At 42.5% G+C, this 20,465-nt stretch overlaps 1 protein-coding gene and 1 long non-coding RNA gene across 2 annotated transcripts in view; one reads left to right on the forward strand and one right to left on the reverse strand.

The window, feature by feature from the left end:
• Positions 1-20,465, forward strand: part of LOC141568817 (uncharacterized) — a 323,632-nt gene that overhangs the window by 175,274 nt on the left and 127,893 nt on the right. Inside the window, exon 4 of the long non-coding RNA XR_012492030.2 lies at positions 12,848-12,975. This is a non-coding gene — a long non-coding RNA (uncharacterized LOC141568817). The remainder of the gene's footprint in view (positions 1-12,847; positions 12,976-20,465) is intronic.
• LOC109455752 (uncharacterized) lies at positions 10,325-11,205 on the reverse strand. Its single transcript, XM_088788996.1, has one exon. The coding sequence runs from the start codon at positions 11,175-11,177 to the stop codon at positions 10,677-10,679; it is 501 nt and encodes a 166-aa protein (XP_088645122.1). The 5' UTR covers positions 11,178-11,205; the 3' UTR covers positions 10,325-10,676.

The raw sequence follows: 20,465 nt of genomic DNA on the forward strand, positions 1-20,465 counted from the left end.
TGTTTTTATAAGCAGCGACCATAGGAATCACCCCAATGCCCAACTCGTGTCCTGCCATTCCCCTGCCCAAAGGCTTTCAATGGATTCTTAGTGCTTATTGCTTTAAGGGCATACTCATTTGGTTAATATTCAAAGCACAGACATTTCCCAAATTTACCTTCCACTATTGCTCTACATATCTCCAGTGATTGTCCTCTGAACAACCTCTCTCTATACTTTTGTGCATACTGTTTCCATTGTTGAGAATGCCATCTTCTTTCAGATCTGTACCCCGAAATCTTAATCTTTATAAAATGCTAGCTTCTCCTTTCCACCTGTCTTGTTCCCCCCAATCAATGACGTCTCTGTTGATACCACACAGGGTGTTGTACTTTTATTTTTCTATATTCCGATTGTTGGTTGAGTGATTGTGAATTTGATTCAATTCCCTGGAAGTTTCTTGAAGAGGGAAACATTTTTAACTCAATTAAAATTTTTAGTGTATACCAGACTGTCAGTAACTTGCAGATGGTAGGCAATCAGCATATTTTGGTTGTATTAAAATTTAATGAAAATAATTAGAATGAACAAATAAAACCAAAGCTGTGTTTGCTAGGCCAAAGAAGAGAAGTTTATTAGAAAACAAACATGCCAGAAGACCTAAGATCTAAGATTTGCTACCATTACAAAGACTTGAGAAGAGCCCAAGTCTTAATACGTGGCCCTGGATCTCCATGCAACCCCTGGTTGACTCGCGGTCTTCATGGCTCAGGGCAGGAGGTTTCTTGGGTAGAGAAATGGGAGTATGAATTTTTCAGAAGGTTGATTATTTGCCCTCAGCAGTTAGTACACGGCTCAGCAGCTGCAGCAGCAGGAAGGGTAGGTCCTACAGGTGCTGCGGCAGGGGGCCGGCTGGCAGCAGGGGGGCCGGCAGCAGGGGGCCTGCACACAGATGGGCTGGCAGCAGGTGGAGGCCCAGCAGCAGGGGCGGCAGACCACGGCCGTGCAGGACGTGGGGCAGCAGGCGATGGGGCGGCAGCAGCCCTCCTGCAGGCCGCACGGGTCACAGCAGATGGGCCTGCGGCAGGGCTCGCAGATGGGGCGCGTGCAGCGGGGCACGCAGGTCACGGGGCGGCACACGGTGGTCTGGCAGGTGCAGGGGCGGCAGCAGCAGGGGTCGCGGCAGCAGCAGGGCTGGCAGCAGCAGGGCTGGCAGCAGCCTCCCCCACAGCCTGAGGAGCAGGTAGAGCCGCAGCAGGAGCCGGTCATGGTGGTGTCTGGGGCTGGGTTGGGTTAGGCTGGCGAGAGGAGATGGGTGTTCTCAGGTGTGACTGTCTCCCTCCCTTCCCGCCCTTATATACCCTGGCCTGGTGCTGATAATCCCTCTTGTTTGTCTTTTGGCCAATTAAGTAGAATTATGTTTTCACTAATGGTTGCATAGCTCCTGACATACTCATGGGCTCATTAAGGAACTCTTGCTGCATCCCTACATATGAATGTGTTTGTGCTGTTCATCCTCAAAATCTAAGCCCTCACGGGCATTTAAGTGACAGCACTTCTTGATACTTATTTTGAGTAGATAGCACCTGATCAACACTGGGAAACATGGTTCTAAAGCAACTGTAATTTTTAAAAGAAATTAAATGTAATATAGGGGTTCTAGAGCAATGACTAATCCTATCTTTGACCCCCAAGAGATCCTCTGAAAAGCCTACTTGGCAATCAGACAGCCTTTGGTGTGGATTCTTTGGGACTACACGTCACTTGATCTAATGAAATGTGTATGCCTTGTGTAGAACTGCAGCTCCTATATGGGAAAGACAAAAAGGTTATTTTTGTAAATCAAGGTAAGTATTGGAATACAACATCCGAGCCTGCCACCATTGTTTTTTCCTTTATTCCAGTTCAGGTTGTGCCTATATCAGGTCCTTCTGGTCACAGAATGTTGATCTTTTCTCTGAGACATTTTTTATACTTGCCTTTCTTGTGTATGTGATAAATAATCACATAATGAGAAGTTCTTTCTTGATTTACCTTGACGTGGTTCTATGACTAAGAAGTAACAAGATGGAGGTTTTTGCCCAAGACACTGCAAACATACTCAGTGCATTGTTCAGAGGAGGTGCGTTGGGAGACCACACAGCTGTTCTGGGTGGCACGGCTAGCCGTGTGACGGGGATGCTTCCTCGGGAAGCATCCAGAGGCAGTTGAGGAATTGCAGGGGAGACGGTCTGATTAGTGTTCAGCTTCACCCCTCCTATTGTTCACCAGACAGGACTGGGGGTCGCTTTCGGGTGATTCCCATCGATTCAAAGACAGTGTCTTAGGCCCGAGCAGCTAGAACTCTCTAAATGGAATTTCAAACATGATTTCAAAACTTTAAAAGGACTGTAAATCGACTGGACATATAGTCCCAGCTGGGGAAATCGAGGAGGGAGAAATCAGTCTCATTGATGAAGACCTTCAACTCGTATTTCACGTTTTTTTCCTCTCGTCATGTACACACGTGATCCTTTCAAAGCAGTAACCAGAGCCTCGATAAAAACTTGTATATTCTGCTTTTTCTTTTCTCCCCTTAACTTGATTGAGATATAATTGATGCACAGCATTGTCTAGGTAAGATGTACATTGTGATCATTTGACACCTGCATATATTGCAAATGTTCATCACAACAAAGTTAGTCAACGTATGCTTCTCCTCACATAATTATTTTGTTGTTGTTGCTGTTGTGATGAGAACATCAAAGCTATACTTTCATAGCAACTTTTAAGTATACAATATAGTATTTTTAGCTCTAGTTATCATGTTGTACATTAGATACTGGAATTTATTCATCTCATAAGCTTGTGTCCTTTGACTAATATCTCCCCATTTCCCCTACCCATCAGCTGCTGTCAACCACCTTTCTATTCTCTGTGTCTATGAGTTGGAAATTTTTGATTCCACATATAAATGAGATTATACAATATTTGTTTTTCTCTGTCTCACTTATTTCCCTTAGCATAATGCCCTCAAGGTCCATCGATGTTGTCACAAATGGCAGAATTTCCTTCCTTTTTATGGCTGAATATTTCATCGTATATATGTATAGATAGATATAGATCCCACATTTTCTTCAGCCATTCATCTGTCATTGGACATTTAGGTTGTCTCAATGTCTTGACTGTTATGAATAATGCTGCCAGAACATGTGAGTACAGATAGCTCTTTGAGATGGTAATTTCATGCCCTTCGGAGATATACCCAGAAGTGGGATTATTGGATCATATGGTAATTCTATTTTTAATTTTTTGAGGAGTCTCCATGATGTTTTCCATAGTGGCTGTGCTAATTTACACTCTCACCAACAACGCAGCAAGGTTTCCTTTTCTCCACGTCCTCACCAGCATTTGTTATTTCTTATCTTTCTTATAATAGGTGTGAGATGGTATCACTTTGTGGTTTTGATTTTCATTTCCCCGATGGTTAGTGATGTTGAGCACCTTTTCATGTACCTGTTGACCATTTGTATCTCTTCTTTGGAAAAATGTCTATTCAAGTCCTCTGCTTATTTTTTAATTGGATTGGTTTATTTTTTGCTGTTGAGTTGCAGCAGTTCCTTATTTATTTTGGGTATTAACCCCTTAGCAAACATATGGTTTGCAAATATTTTCTCCCATTCAGTAAGTTGCCTCTTCATTTTGTTGATTGTTTCTTTTAATGTGCAGAAACTTTTTAGTTTCATGATTTTTGCTTTTGCTTTGCACTTTGCAAGGCACATTTTATCATAATCAATTTTTCATGTTGGTTGGGGGGTCTTCATGATGATCACATTTTGTGCAAAGGGAGCCCCTTTGGAAGATAACATGTTAACAAGACCAATTTCTCTACTTCAAACACTTCTGTCCAAAGTCATTCCAAAGAGATTTCCCCTCCACTTTATAAAGATCCACACAGGTAGAGTCCATGAGTCCCTCAGTAAGCTGTTTTAGTGTTCATTAAGTCTAAGACACTATCCCCATCCCGTAGCCAAACTTCATTCCAGGCAGAGAAAATAGAATTGTGTTTCAGTAATTCATGCCAGAGCTCTGGAATTTGACACTGGAGGCAAGTCACATGCTATGCTTTGATGCCACTTACCCTGAAATCAGACAGCACTCATTGAAAACTTTACCACTTACTGGCTGAGTGTCTTGGGCCATGGTGGATAATAACAGTACATACCAGGGTTGTGAGCATTAAATGAACTAATATTTGTCAAACACTAAGAACGGTGCCTGGCACTTAGTGTCTTGTATTTGTTAAGTGAATAACATATATTTTTAAGAGGTCATGTTATATTGGTGCCTTATAAACTCTACATTTTGAATTTAGAACAAAGATTCATGTATTTGATATGGCAAATGGCCAGGTCTCTGATCAGTCACCACAGAATACATATTAAATAAGTTTATTCAGTAGGGAGTTTTATTAATAGCATGAAATAAAATAAAAATACCAGGAAGGAAAATATAGAACTCCCTCTTTTTTGAACACCAATCTCTATAAAGGGGAGTCAGGCTATTGCTGTAGAACTGACAAGGAGAATATGTGTCAGAATTGTGGGTAGTGGCACGAACCCTATTGCGAACCCCACCACCATCAAACGCAGAGTGAGTGAGGTCTTAGAAACCATCCTTTAAAAATCCTTCAAACTAATTTAGACAGATTCCTAGTGGTGATGGGCAACCTATTTTGAGTAACAAATGCTAGGGCTTTGTTTAACAGTATTGTTCAACAACCATATTCTGAACAAATTTTAACATGAAAAATACTGCCTCGTGTTTTTAATTCTTAATTGTCTATAGATGGAGAAAAACAATTGTACATATAGTCCAAAACAGCTCTTATTGTATGCAGTTGAGATGATCCTAAAATATTTAAAAAATTAATTCAATGTTTAATAATCACATTTTAAAGATATCAGAGAAGTCCATTACATTAGGAGTCCAGTCCATTAGGAGAGAGTCCAGTGGTATTCTCTCCTATTTATAATAAAAGGCTTCTTTATGAATGCAACAGCTGCTGTCTAATTTATCTGTTTAAATCCATTTAGACTTTCATAGGTAGGTTTTTAAAAGCAGAGCATAACCGTGAGAAAGATTTAAATATTTTTCCCAAAGTAGATATAGATTTTAGACAGTACATTTCATGAAAAATAAAATATATGTTCATTCAAAAAATTGTCATTAAGAAAAATATAAAGAAGAAAATGAATATTATTCCCAGTTACTCTTAGATTTTGTTGTATAATATTATATATATATTTTTTATTATTATTGTTATTATTATTTTTTGTGCATAAAACACACCTAAAGCATTTTTCCTCACAAAGTAGTTTAATATTTTATGGCTTACTTAATTTTTACTTGAATATGTGTCAGCACAATTGCATAATGTTTCCTAATAGGTTTACAGTCTTCAACTATTTTTAACTAGTTTTGGCATTTTTTCTATATTTGTATTTCTTATGTATGTAGTGTTTGACTTTTTTCTTATTTATACTTCACCTCCCTACATAAATTATAACCTCTTTGAAGCAGGAACCCTCTTTTATCCATTTATATTCTCTCAGGGTGGTCAACCCAGTGCCTTATTCATAGTAGATATTCAATAAACACGTGTAGAGTGACAGCAATTGATTAATTTCCTTGGAAAATGCCATTAATGCCCAATTCCTGAGCACATAGATAAGTAGCCCTCAAGAGTCAGTGTAGATTTAATATCCACAAGAATCAACATTGTGAATAACATGCTAGGTAACAATCGGATCTATAACACATAGAAGGGAGTGCATCATCCGAGAAGCAGTTACTCTTGGCCATAGAAGACAAAGAGTTCCTTTGGGCAGAAGAACCTGTCTCGTACCACATAAGAGGAAGTGTTGGACTTAGAGGCTTAATGTCAGGGGCCTTGCATTCTCCTGGGTTTTTCTCAGAACACTGGTGACTATAATTATATTAGTAAGAACTTATTTAATCATTCATTACTCATTGCTCCTCAGCTTCAAAATCAGGTGATTGGCAAGATGTCGCCTAAGGTTCCTGCCACTTCTGATATGCTGGGTTTTCTATGCTGGGCTAACAGGTGTCAGGTCAGTGAAAGAACCCTTTGACTGGGAATGTACATGTCAGCCCAGGTGCAGCCTCCTTACTGGTCACTGTGGAAGGACATTTCTCAGGTGTTTGGCGTGCCTGGAATTGTGACCACAAGTGACTCTGTGTTATGTGATCAGGATATAGCCATGGCCATCTTCCTCACTCAGCTACTTTGCCCTATAAATGCCATTTCCAAGGACAATAAGGAGATAATCAGACTTAGGTTATTGCAGAAAAACAATTTAAGAGGATTATTCGGCATCTTGTTTTGAAAATCTTTGGACAAAACAGAGAGACAGAATCTACTGAAACGAACTATCACAAAGACCATGATTTCTATGCAGAGAGTACAAAGTTTATTAGAAAACAGACAACATAATATAGGAGTTAGACTGGGGTCTTGAGAAGATGATATCCTTCATCAGTAGTTGGTCTGAAAAGGTGTCTTCAGTGCCTACTCTCAGCTAAAGAGCCTAGAAATGGGCTTCTCAAGAAAAGGCACGTTGTTCTACAGTGAAGCTAAGGGACAGCAGAATTGACCCTGCCATCTACTGGGAGACCCTTAGTGATGATGCACAGCTCAGCAGCAGCAGGAAGGGTAGGTCCTGCAGGTGCTGCGGCAGGGGGCCGGCTGGCAGCAGGGGGGGCGGCAGCAGGGGGCCTGCACACAGATGGGCTGGCAGCAGGTGGAGGCCCAGCAGCAGGGGCGGCAGACCACGGCCGTGCAGGACGTGGGGCAGCAGGCGATGGGGCGGCAGCAGCCCTCCTGCAGGCCGCATGGGTCACAGCAGATGGGCCTGCGGCAGGGCTCGCAGATGGGGCGCGTGCAGCGGGGCACGCAGGTCACGGGGCGGCACACGGTGGTCTGGCAGGTGCAGGGGCGGCAGCAGCAGGGGTCGCGGCAGCAGCAGGGCTGGCAGCAGCAGGGCTGGCAGCAGCCTCCCCCACAGCCTGAGGAGCAGGTAGAGCCGCAGCAGGAGCCGGTCATGGTGGTGTCTGGGGCTGGGTTGGGTTGGGCTGGCGAGAGGAGATGGGTGTTCTCAGGTGTGACTGTCTCCCTCCCTTCCGGCCCTTATATACCCTGGCCTGGTGCTGATGACCCCCGGAGACACATGGTCACTTGCTTGTTTTTGTTTATTCTTTTTGAAATGTCACTGACAGGTTGGTAAGTTCTGTAGACATATTTTGTAGGTGCTCAGGTACTCACAAAAGACTATTTGTTTACCTTAATGGAGACTCATTCTGTTTTTCTATTTATAGCTCAAATATGAACTTAATGACCCTAACTTCAAAGTCTCCAATTATCTTTATAATTTAGTGATGCGTTTGCCAGTTGGTATTTTGATAGCACAAACTAGCTGTCATGCTCTTAGGGTTACTTACTAATAGTGGAAGTGAATTCCCCAAATTGTGACTGTCCTATTCCACAGCTAAGCCTCCTGGGCAAAGCAAGTTCAGGAAAATACTACAGCAACATTTTAAAAGTCATGGTTTGCCAGTTCACTACAGGAATGCATCTTAGTAGGCCTGTGTCATCAGTGGTTTCTTTTTTTCCCCAATTTTTTTTTTTAACAAAATACACATGGCACAAAATTTAGTATCTTAACCATTTTTGTATATACAATTCAGTGGTTTAAATACATTCATATTATTGTGCAATCATAAGCACCATCCATCTCCAAAACTCTTTCATCTTGCAAAAGTAAAACTCGATATCCATTAAACACTAACTCTCCACGAACTCCTCGCTCTAGTCTCTGGCAACCACAATTGTACTTTCTTTTTTAAAAAATGATGTCCTCTTTACCACCACACCCAGCCTATGGTAACTGCCATTCAGGATTTTTTGTTGTTTGTTTATTTGTTTTTAGTCTCAAGTACGTGCTCATTGATTTCTGTTGTTGTATCTTTCCAAACCAAGGTGAATTTCATTTTTTTATAATCTTCCTGATAGCCAGTATCATTGAGTTCTAACTCTGTTCAAAGCATTATGCAAAAGAAATAAATGTAGTACTTTATTCTTTCTAACAGTACTATAAGGTAGTTATTAAGATAGTCCTCATTTTACACGTGAGGAACCAGATACGTGACTTGCCTAAGGTCATACACTTTGTAGCGTTGGAGCCAATACTTATTCCAATAACATCTGTGGGAACATTATTGGTAAGCTCAGGAAGCTGAAGAATGGAATTGTGGGTATCACATTCCTAGTCATTAAGCAACATCTCATTAAGCACATTCCTAGTCATTAAGCAAAATTCCTTTATTTAGGCATTTTAACAACAAATTTATTTTTAAAATAGTTGTTATTTGGGAAATGGCTAATTTTTAGAGTCACCCGAAAGGACTCTTCATCTTACCAATATGCTCAGGAATTGGAAGAATTGTCCACCACACAGCCTTCTCAGAATTCCAAAACATTCCACAAGGAGATAGTAACCAAGCTGGACATCACGGAGTGGTCATGGGGCACTGTGGACAAAGCCACGATCTAGATGCAGATTGCAGTCCAGCAGCATGCGAAACCCCCAGGTAGTGATGCCAGCCAGAGGGGGCCTTCAGGTCTGCCTAGTCCATACCCCAGTGCCTCTTGTTCCACTGTTTCCCCCTGTACTCTGCTTGGGTTTATTCCTGCCGGGAGAACTACCTGTGATACTCAGTTGTTTCACACTGTCAGGGCCTGTCGGAAAATCCTGTCACTCAGCCATTTTGTAGCTTCTGCCTCTGGATCTGCTTGGTTCAGACCTTTTGCTTTACAAAGAAGTCTGTTCTAGGTCTGTGGTTGAAGGCTCCAGGTTAAGTCTTCTTGATCATTCTGCTTGCACAGTCCCTGGCCGCTTACCCAGACCTGTACTAGCCACTGTGGCCAACCAAGGCGTGGAGTTACTGTGGTAGCAAACACAATCCAATAACAGTGATGAGCTTGGGAGAAAGCAAAACAGTCTACATCTGAGAAAATATTTCAAGATGAGGAAGTATCTAGAAAGCTAACAAGGAAAATTCTGGGATTAAGGAAAACATGTAGTTAGAGAATGGAAAAAAATGCTGGTCAAGAATATGTAGAAAGAAAATGGACTTGTGTCCCTATCCACTGGTAAACTACTAAACCCTCAATAAAGAGAAAACTCCACTGTGCACACACTGTGACAACGTTTTTAATATAATGGGATACTTATTGAGAAACTTTTCCATATTTCCAGAAAAGTACTTTTTGTCACGAGGCAGCTTGTTGTTTTATTGTAAGAATGCAGATGTACAGGAGACAGCTGGAGTGGGGTGACGTCTCTCTTCCAATCACTGGGAACTTATCCAACGATTCAACAAATAATGTCTGATTACGTGCTGTGTGCCAAACACTGTGCAGGGCGGTGGGAATCCAGTAGTGAGCAAAGTCAGTTAAGATCCAGACTTTTTCACAAAGAGTATCTTGCCTGACTCCTCTCATTGCACAGGTAGATATGCCCAAGCGTACAAGTAGCACATTCCAAAACACTTTTTTAGATCAGATGTGGGGAACTTGATAGCTAGTTCTCAGGAAAACAATAGTGGCTAGTTTCCTGACCAGCCTAAAAGTGTTTAACAACAACAAAAGCAAAGCCAGTGTGGATTAATGTTATCACTATTTCAACTGCATTGGCATTGTTTTAATGGAAAAATTGTTTGGAGTTCTAAATTAGAATGGATCCAAGCAAGTGACATTTTTCTCTCTCTCTGCTCAGGAGCAGTGACTCCACTGAAATCCAAATCGGCCATAGTGGTTGCTGGAGGGAGCCATGGAAAAAGCAGAGGCATCTTGCAGCATAGGCATTCAGTGGTTAGGGCTTCCCAGGTACTGACTGACATTAGTCACTGCAGGTTCTAAATCGGAACAAATGGGGTTTTGATGGAGGCTTCCTCCCCCTTATCATGTGTGTAGGTGATACATGCGTCAAGTTCATGATCAGGAAAACCTGATGGAGTCTCCATTTCCTCAGTATCACCACAAAAATCTGTGGCTTGAAATATGAAGGTCCTTAATATAAGACGTTCTGACTTATTTGTATCGCCATTAAAATTACAGACCTTGCACTGGGATTGTTCCTAAAGCTAAAATATGGCTCATGGAAAATCCTTCTTCTTTTGGTTCTTCTGATTCTGCATACCATAACTTAAGCTAAAAACAAGTTTTTGAAGATTCCTAAACAATAAAGAGAAACACATTTGCTTTGCCAAAATAAAATTTTATTATTTTACCACGCAAAACCCCAGCACAAATGTAATCTTATCCTGGAAAAACACCCCCTCTTGAAATAGTGAAGGAGCGATGATGAGACAATGGGATAGAATTCCATTCAAGAGGAACTTTGATCTTTGTTTATTCATTTTTTTCAGGCCAGGAACTCAAATGGTGAAAGTTGGAATTTTTCCAAAGATTGTCCAAGAGGCCAGAATGAGCTGTATAATCATGCCGGAAAATGGTTAGACAGTTACTGTTAAGTTAGTTGATGTAAGTTGCAAAGGTGGTATCTCTCATCTGATCCATCAGGGATGGGAAGAGTTTGCACACGTTTGTGAACACCTGGGAATGTTTCCTGCTGGGCTCAGCAGGAACAGGAAGGGTACGTCCTGCAAGTGCTGCGGCAGGGGGCCGGCTGGCAGCAGGGGGGGCGACAGCAGGGGGCCTGCACAGAGATGGGCTGGCAGCAGGTGGAGGCCCAGCAGCAGGGGCGGCAGACCACGGCCGTGCAGGACGTGGGGCAGCAGGTGATGGGGCAGCAGCAGCCCTCCTGCAGGCCGCAGGGTTCACAGCAAATACGGTGGCGGCAGAACACAGCCATGCAGGACGTGGGGCAGCAGGCGATGGGGCGGCAGCAGCCCTCCTGCAGGCCGCACGGGTCACAACAGATGGGCCTGCGGCAGGGCTCGCAGATGGGGCGCGTGCAGCGGGGCACGCAGGTCACAGGGCGACACACGGTGGTCTGGCAGGTGCAGGGGCGGCAGCAGCAGGGGTCGCGGCAGCAACAGGGCTGGCAGCAGCAGGGCTGGCAGCAGCCACCCCCACAGCCTGAGGAGCAGGTAGAGCCGCAGCAGGAGCCGGTCATGGTGGTGTCTGGGGCTGGGCTGGGTTGGGCTGGCGAGAGGAGATGGGTATTCTCAGGTGTGACTGTTGTCCTCCCATTGGGTCCCTTTATATACTCTGGCCAGGAAGTGATAACTGTCCAGATACAAAGCCATTTCGTAGAATTGTTGTTGCTCATCAAAATGAGAAGTCCAGATTGGTGGATTCGGTTGCTAAGGCAGCAATTCCAATGTCACTGAAGGATGTTTTCCTTTTTTCCTGCCTTTTCCCTTGAAATGAATACTTGATGGTTTATATCATCAGAAAAATTACTCATTGACTAGCCAAGCCTTCCAGACCATGTGACAAGTTGAAAGTTTGAAGACTCCAGTGTTGCCACTATTATGCTTCCCTCGTGTTCGTCACCCATGACTAAGCTTGAGGCTATAATCCGCACAAGCCTGGTTTGTGACTGACATTGTGGTGAAGCAAGAATTCCTAAAAAATCTAAAGTGACTCATAAAAGCAGATGTGTACTGATTCTGCTGTGGAAAGAAGGGTGCAGTGCTCCTGAAAAAGAACATATGGCTTCACCTTCTTTATATGGAAATAATCACCCAAACCACTAGAGAGATGTTGTTATAGGCCGTTAGAGTTGGCCTGTGACTCAGTGACTTATGAGACACTTACTATGGAAACAGTGTTGTAGTATTTAGGGGTGGAGAGGGAAAGGAAAGGAAACTACGTTCTGCATTGTTTCTGATCACACAGTAATTACAAATTTTAGAAAGTCAAGACAAAGGTAGATAAAACAATCAGAGGAGAAGAACTTTTCATGGGACCATAAGGTCAAACTAAATGAGGATTTTCTTGATATTGTGCCTCTTTGAATGTCCTTCTCAGAGAATGATCTTAGAAATAAAATTGAAATTGGGGTATTTCTTGCTTTCTATGTGTGACATAAGCACTTGAATCCAGTTCTTCAAAATATATTGAAAATATCGATAAAAGAATTGATTATATTTCTGTCGTAGATGCTTTGGTTTGCTGGCTGAGGGTTTTCATTGTTTATGAAGTTGGGCCTCTGAAAAAGACAAAGGGAATTAAGTGACCTGATGACTGATAAAATAGCTTTGTCTTTTTTAGCCATAGCTAAGAAAAATAGGAGTATAGAAAATAAGCAATTGGAAGGTAGGTTAAAGATAACATTGTCCAAAGGTGGCTGATGGCTGTCAGACCAAGTTTGTCTCCAAAGTTTGTTTTGCTTGGTGTGATCATTTTTTATACACTCTTTGGTTTCCCATAGCCCTGGTCCTTGAGGGCCTTTGACTTTGTGACCCATCCTGGTCCAGAACGGCTTTGGGAAGGCCAGATTTGTGACATGATTTCTCAGAGTCATACAGATGAAGGAGTGGCAAAGCCTTAACCACACCACAGGTCTTCTGTTGAGTATAAACCCTGGTGATTGGCTCCTACTCTTTCTCCAACTCTGAGTCACTTTGAAGTCGTGAACATGTAGTTATCAAAACTTCTATCCCATCTAGTGAAATAAAATAAGAACTTGCTTGATTAATGGTCTAGCATATTGTTATTTGGCTTAGAGTGTATACAGAGAGCCCAATATTAGGACTAGGAATATGTCTGTAAATTTACTGCTTTTGTTAACTAACAAAAGGACAAGGTACTAAGAAACCTCATGTTTTAAATTTGCAGAGTGTCAGAAACTGCTGTCTGAAGTCATGTCAGTAAGAAAGGAACATCCCTCCCTTGCCTGGCCAGGATCTTAGTCACCTTAACACAGGGAAGCAGCCTCGATATCCAACTGAGACGCAGAGTTTCCGGTAAGAGATTGTCACACGACTTTCCCCATTTATCTTAACTGTGTCGTTTCCAAAGAAAGAGGAACGTTACGTTTTACAGGCCAGTCCTGATATTAATTCTTTTGCACAAAGTCCTGTTTTGCTTTGAGCCTATCAAAACACCATTTCATGTCATTTTACCTAAGTCCGCTGTTCCTCAAAACCCTACAGAAACCTTTTTTCTTCCTTCGTTTGGCGGGATGCCCGTGGTCCCATGTGGGATGTGTGGGCTCCCTTGCTGCTATAGCGCATGAACGGACCTAAGCTTCTGGGACAAGACATGTATCCCTCATCTTCATCACAGGGGCTTTTTTTGTCATATCGTTCAAATCCCAAACGTTTTACAGGAGCATGATTATCAGAGTGGGAGCAAGTCAATGTGGTGGTGACAAATTGTGGGGTTTTGTGGTTGAATCGAAAAAGAGTATAATGTTTATGAATTTTTTTGTGATGGTGAACCATGCCCTCATCTTAATAGTTTCATGAGTTGTGTTTTGTTAGGAACTAGTTTGGGAGCCACTGGATGTTAGGAAATTCTTAAAATCCTGCAAACAGAATATGCAATCCCTGTTCTCCAAAATGATCTTTAAAATATCCTCCAATCATAAGAGTCAGAGTTGGGGATGGGGACGATTGACAGAGAAGGGGCAAGAGGAGGATGGGGAAGACAAAGAAGGATTCAAATCCTTCCTCCACCACCTAGCAATTGTGTGACTCAGAGCAATACCTATACCCTGCCAGCCCCACTTTCCTCATCTGTTAAATGGGAAGAGTCTTCTGTCTCTGGCGCTCTTCATAGGACAGGCTTATCATAAAATCTATACACATGTGAAAGGCAGAAGAGATGGATATCGTTAATTGAAAAGAGGAAAAAACAGAAAACTCTCAATGATCAGGGAACTGGTGGGATTTATTTTTGGAATTTTAAAAAAGAAACATCTCTTCTAAGTGGTTTAGATATTCATCTGCCTAAAGCCAGGGAAGACTATACCAGGTCATTCTTTGGGTTTCTTACAGTTTTGAGTTGTTTAATTCCTTTGGGTGGTTCAGGGTGAAAGGAAAAGTCTATCAGATGCATGTGTTCTCCCCAGCTCCCTTGGTCTCCTGATGCTAAACCCCTGTGCATGGATCCTGCAATCCAGGACTCTTTCCTGTAGACTTGTATATCAGCTTTTAAAGAGCCCTTTCATTCTAAGACAGCCTCCATCTGGTGATGATTTTTTTGGCCTTCTTTATATTTATCAGGAATTTGTTTCTGCCAGTGGATGTGAACTGCCCCAGAAAAAAAAAAAAAAAAGCCTTCCCTGAATCCTTTCCCACTCTCAGTGACATGTTATATAATACATAGCACATCTTTTAAGCCTGTTTGACAGATACAGTGATGCACAAACGTCCACAAGGAATGTGAATGAGTAATACCGGGCGCTTACTGTGTGCCAGGCACGTTACGTACATCACATCACTTATCTTCACCAGCAATCTGCATGGATGAGTATTCCTGGTGTGCATGGTTTTCTACCCGTGTGAGCAGCCCCAGGAGTGGCCCGGCCGTCCTGTACCGCATTCCACACTCCCCCGAACTCCTTGCACCTCTTTCCCTCTCCTGTCTTCCAAATCCTCTCCATCTCTTTTTCCTTCTGCCTTTTCACTCTCCTTCCTATTCATCATCTGCTCCTCTGTGTACACTAATATACATGCACAAAAATCAATGAATCAGGTAGCAGGGAGGTTTACCAGAAAATAAGTTTATTGAACACAAGCGAGCAGCACATTACACGTGACGAGGAAAAGGGTTTGAGCAGCCTCCGGAGTTCAGGATGGGTTTGCCAAGTTCACTCCAGGGACTTGGAAATGTGGGCTTCCCATCCGTGGTGACTTCTACTGACGGAGACACCTGGGAATTTGGCTGGGGGTGGTGATGGACATCTGCTTGTGTCCCTGGTTGGGAGGATGTAAAAATGACTATTGTCACCTTCTGAAAAAAAATCTTATTTTTCTTTCAACTTGATTAAAATGCAGAATAGGTGCTATGGCACCAGCGTGTTGCTCTGTGAGGACAGTGGGGTTTCAGCAGCAGCAGGAAGGGTAGGTCCTGCAGGTGCTGCGGCAGGGGGCCGGCTGGCAGCAGGGGGGCCGGCAGCAGGGGGCCTGCACACAGATGGGCTGGCAGCAGGTGGAGGCCCAGCAGCAGGGGCGGCAGACCACGGCCGTGCAGGACGTGGGGCAGCAGGCGATGGGGCGGCAGCAGCCCTCCTGCAGCCCGCACGGGTCACAGCAGATGGGCCTGCGGCAGGGCTCGCAGATGGGGCGCGTGCAGCGGGGCACGCAGGTCACAGGGCGGCACACGGTGGTCTGGCAGGTGCAGGGGCGGCAGCAGCAGGGGTCGCGGCAGCAGCAGGGCTGGCAGCAGCAGGGCTGGCAGCAGCCACCCCCACAGCCTGAGGAGCAGGTAGAGCCGCAGCAGGAGCCGGTCATGGTGGTGTCTGGGGCTGGGTTGGGTTGGGCTGGCGAGAGGAGATGGGTGTTCTCAGGTGTGACTGTCTCCCTCCCTTCTGGCCCTTATATACCCTGGCCTGGTGCTGATGACCCCCGGGGACACACGGTCACTTCCCTGTTTATTTCCTGGCCAATTAAGTGAGGATTTAGCATTGACTAATGGGGATTTTGGTAACCCCTCACCTCATACATATCCATGCACACACATGCACCAAAAATGTTTTTCCTTTTCTTGTACTGTTTATTCTCACCAAATCTAGACATTGGATTAGATTCTGATGACTGTCCCTTGAAAATATTCCTAACTCAGAAAAGTGAAAAGAATGTGTTTTCTAAACTAGAATAGTATGTAGTCACTCTGCCATTTGGCCCCGAAGTTAGCATTTTATCCCTGGACTTCAAAGACTCCATAATTACTACCCCAACAGTGACTTGCCTTATTTACACCCGTGCACGTGACAGGAGCAGGTTAATAGCAGCCTGGAGGGCAGACCAACAGTCATCTGCTTCCCGGAAGTCTGCTTTCACGACCTATTGAGAGGCACCCTGGATCCCTGACCTGGTTTAGTCACTCTCCCCCCACTAGGGCGTGGCTGTCCTGGTGGTAATGTCTCCCCATTCACCTGGAATGCTTTCTTCATCCTTCCAAGCCAAACTCAACTTCTAGCTTGATTGTAAAACCCTCACTGATCTGGTGCAGTTTTTATCTTTGTAATTCATTTGGGGTTAGTCATTGCATGTGTGGAACCCAGGAATGGACGGTAGAAGGTATGTAGGCCTCTCCCCTCATTTTACGGGCAGGGTCATGTGTGTTCACCACGGTCACTCAGTATGGTCACACAATGAGACCTGGGGTCCAGATCTCCTCATTCTTCAGCAAGCAGCTTCTATGAGTTTTATGTTTATCAGGCTCAGTAGACTAGAGTCTTCAGACAGGAGAGAGAATGTCTCAAGCCTTGAAGTAAGTAGTGTCATGAAAAGTGATAAAGGAAGAGAATTAAGGAAATGTTTTACCCCATGACAGATAATCTGAAAAGGCCTCAGGACTTCTGTGCTGGGTCAAATTTGTGCTCGAGCCAGAGGTTTCTCTCTGAGGATCAACAGAGGTAGAATAATTGGTGGGGTGGGGCCACTTATTTCCTGGGTGTCGGTCTCTAAGTGTAGTAGTTCAGGCACTGTGAGATACACATGCTTGTCTAGTTCTTTTTATCGTTATGTATTTGTACCTTCACCATATACCTTACCTGTATGATGAATTCCATAGATTTACTTCTTACTAGTGAATTAGATTGACACTTTTCTTTGGACTTGAAAAAAAAAAAAAAAGAAACCTGTCCAGTCAATCCCACTTACTTTCTTTGAGCACTAAATGAAAAAAGAAGGGCCAAGAGCTTGCAAAACACCAATCAAATGCTTTTTAATAGTTTTTTGTCCTAAAATTGCCTCCTCAGCTTCAAGGGGGAGGCTTTTTGTTGTTGTCATGGGGGAATTAGTTCTATTTTTGCTTTGATGATACCATGGAAGATATCACAGACGTGAATTATACCAAATTCATTCTCTGTATTCCTCATGCCAAGATTCCCTCTTGGCCTCTTTGGTATTATTAGTTGATTTTTACTGTACAGACTAAATAATTCTCTGAGATGGTGTGGCTAGAATTACATGCAATATTCTAGGCAAAGTCATATTATAATTTGAGATAAGGATAATATTTTCTAATTTGTTTACAAATAGCCTTTTTATCTATGACTAATATTCTGTGGACACTTTTGGCCACACAGTCCTTTGAACTAATATATGATGGTTTTACAAAAAATCTTATTTTCTTTTCTAGTGAGGCTCCTACTGGAAGCTTATGCTCAATTTTAGACTTCCCTGTGGTGTGGGAATCCCAAGCTAAGGAATCATTTGTTTCAGGCCAAAGAAACCCCTGGGACTCCCAACAGTAGCAAACTCAAAACCATCACAAAGAGGGAACCAGTAGAGGTCTATTTTCTCATATGATGTGTCATTATTTATCACGAGTTAATATTCCTCAGGAATTTTTTTTACTGTAGAACTTTCATTTTCCTTGGATGTGGATGTATCCTTATGATTTTATTCCTTACTAACCAATTATTGGTCTCAGTTATGTCTTGTTAGTTTGTTTGGTGTTATGGTGACAAATGACTTTCCTCCATTTCTTCATCCATGTGATTACCTACCACCAGAAATCCCATGGTTCATCGGATGACAGTGAAAATGGTGGCTGCTAAAGCCTTTGCATGGACATTCCTTAGTATAATCACATTTTTTTGACTGGGGGAGAGGGTGGAGGGCACTGGATAGTAATTATGGCATTTAATTCATAGTAAAAGGTCATCTTTGGGAGGAGATGAATGGAGAATTTGTCCAATAGCAGTACTTCCTCCTAAATTAAAGAGATGTTCTAGACTCTGTCTTTTGAGACCAAGTCAGTCACCCTCAAATTTTTAGCTTCTGAGTCTCTTTCAGTTTCACCTGCAAAGTTTCAATAGTTTTAGTTTGTTGATAAAAAAAGAAACAAGAAAGATGGCACCACCTGCCTTTTGACATTTTTACTTTTATTTTTAAATAAAAAAATCCTTTTTGCTTTTTGCACTTTATCAAATCTCAGGTGTAGGGATTATACCATTTCTTTTGTTATGAGCTGGTAAGAAATTCTCACAACCCATGTACAGCTGATGCCAGGTGCTCACCTGGGGCCATTTTGGAATCTGGTAGTTCTCATTTTCCCTATTTCCTTTGTCTTAAATATAATACAAAGATCTGTCATTACCTGCAGTCCCACCTCTGCCAATAATTGTAGCCAAAATTTGCTGATCATAATTCACAGAACTGAGGTCCAACTCAGCTGCATGAATAAATGCTTTTGCGTAGTATTCAGAGAAGTGCAAGGCAGGAAGGTAGGTAACCTCAGGACTGGCATGGCTTACCAGAGCTTCCCCATTCTGCCTTAGCCCACACTGGCCAGCAGTAACTTGTAGCTCTTCCTATCAAGAGGTAGATTTTATTTCTATACGCTTCGTGTCTGGTTTGGTCTTATGACATAATTTGACCCGTAGAACATGGTGGATGAGTTGCTGTATGAGTTCTGGACTCTAAGCTTCAAGGAGCCTCAAAGCTTCACCTTTGCCTGTTGGAGCAATATCACTATCATACAAAAAAGCCCAGTGGAACCTCCCAGAGAATGAGAGGCCATGCAGAAAAGAACTAAGGCATTCCAGGTGACAAGCAGTGCCAACTACCAGACAAGTAAATGAGGCCATCTTGAACCTTTCAGCCCCAGTTCAACTTTGAGACGAATGCAGTAGCATCAATGAGACCAGGCAAGGTCATCAGAAAGATGTCCAGTCAATGCACAGAATTGTGAGAAATAACAAATCGTTATTTGAAGCTATTAAGTTGTGAGGTAGTTATTATGCGGCAATAGAGAACTGAGACAAACTTTATATATTCAATTTATTTATACACGTGAGCAGTTGCCCTTGTGGAGAATGTGATCTGGCTTCCCCTTCACGTGAACTCCCACTAGTTAAGCTCCCCATCGTGGAAGCAGCCACAATAGGAAGTATTTAAATGGGTGATGCTGTGATATTGCTTTAACTTTTAAATCTTTTGTTTGAATATTTTTATAGGCAGTGACAGAACATTACTTTGGAAACTAGTTTCTGATACTTTCTAAAGCTGTTGGAATGTCAAATTCCAAGTGAGGGGTTAGGAACTCTTGACATTGCTTGTTCACTGTGTCGCTTTCAATCTCCAGTGTGGAATTCTCACTTCAATACTAACGTGCTCACAGAGTCAGCGCGAACCCCAGCTGAGAGCTACGCAAAATTACAAGTTAATTCCCATTTTTAAAAAAAAATCCTTAAAAAGAGCACGAGTTCTGAAATTCCAGCCTCCCAGGGTCAATATACATGTGCCAGAATGTCAGTTGAGGAGGCGTTTGAATTATGAGGAAAACGCTGAGAGATCACACTCAGAAACATATGCGTGTACCACACTATCCAGATGAGATGTGTTTACTTAAAAATGCAATGAAATATAACTCATCCAGTCGTATTCATTAAATATGTATAGCTTTTACATGTCAATCATACCTCAATAAAGTGATTTAAAAAAAATACAATGAAATAGGCACTTCTAGTCAGCAGAACTCAATGACAAATATAACCCACTTTGTGATTATAAATTCTGAAATGTTTATTTAATGAAAGGAATTGAGTACATTTAAATTCTTTACAGATTTTTCTTCTTTCATTGGCCTGCACTCAAAAATTTGGTTTTACCCTTTTCTACAAAATAAGGCCAATGGTATTAAGGGGTGTAATGTGTTTTAATTAAGAGCTAAAGAAATGAATCAAATCTGTCCTCATTTAAGATCTTAAGTTATGTGCATGTCATGTAAACAAGCACATACTTGCCACTTTTGATCTAATATCTTAAATTATCTATACCTATTTGATATAGCACTTATTTTCAAAGTGATTTCAGCATGGGTTGTTCTTCCCATATCTTCATGTAAAATACAGTCGCCTGGTTACTGAGTAAAATGATCATAAAAACAATAGGGAATGACGTCCATGAATTTTTGTGTGCAGAAAAGTTTATTAGAAAGCAGAGAAGCAACAAAACATAAGAAATTCTCTCTAGGAGAAAACACAGGGTATAATTGGACCCCCAGGTCTCAGAGAGTCAATCAGTGCCCCCAAGGGGCTGCAGATAATGTCCACCTTGTTGAAAGGATAATCTAGAACCCCAAAGTGATAAGGAAGAATGAGAAATTTAGAGCATTGGGATACTTCCTTAGCTGGTGGATTGCAAATGTATGCATACTTGGTCACTACTGAAAGGAAAATATATCAAGGGAGAGAGTTTAAAATGAACCAGATTATGTTCACAGTCAGTGGGACAGTGGTGGGCTCATTGCAATCATGAGGCCCAACCTACTGAAT

This window comes from Rhinolophus sinicus, chromosome 12 (genome assembly GCF_057876585.1).
Source record: "Rhinolophus sinicus isolate RSI-liver-muscle chromosome 12, RSI-T2T, whole genome shotgun sequence".
Lineage (NCBI taxonomy): Eukaryota > Metazoa > Chordata > Mammalia > Chiroptera > Rhinolophidae > Rhinolophus > Rhinolophus sinicus.

Bases quoted from the DNA above. Each gene is read 5' to 3' on its own strand.
- LOC109455752 (XM_088788996.1), bottom strand. From the start codon at position 11,177: ATGACCGGCTCCTGCTGCGGCTCTACCTGCTCCTCAGGCTGTGGGGGT.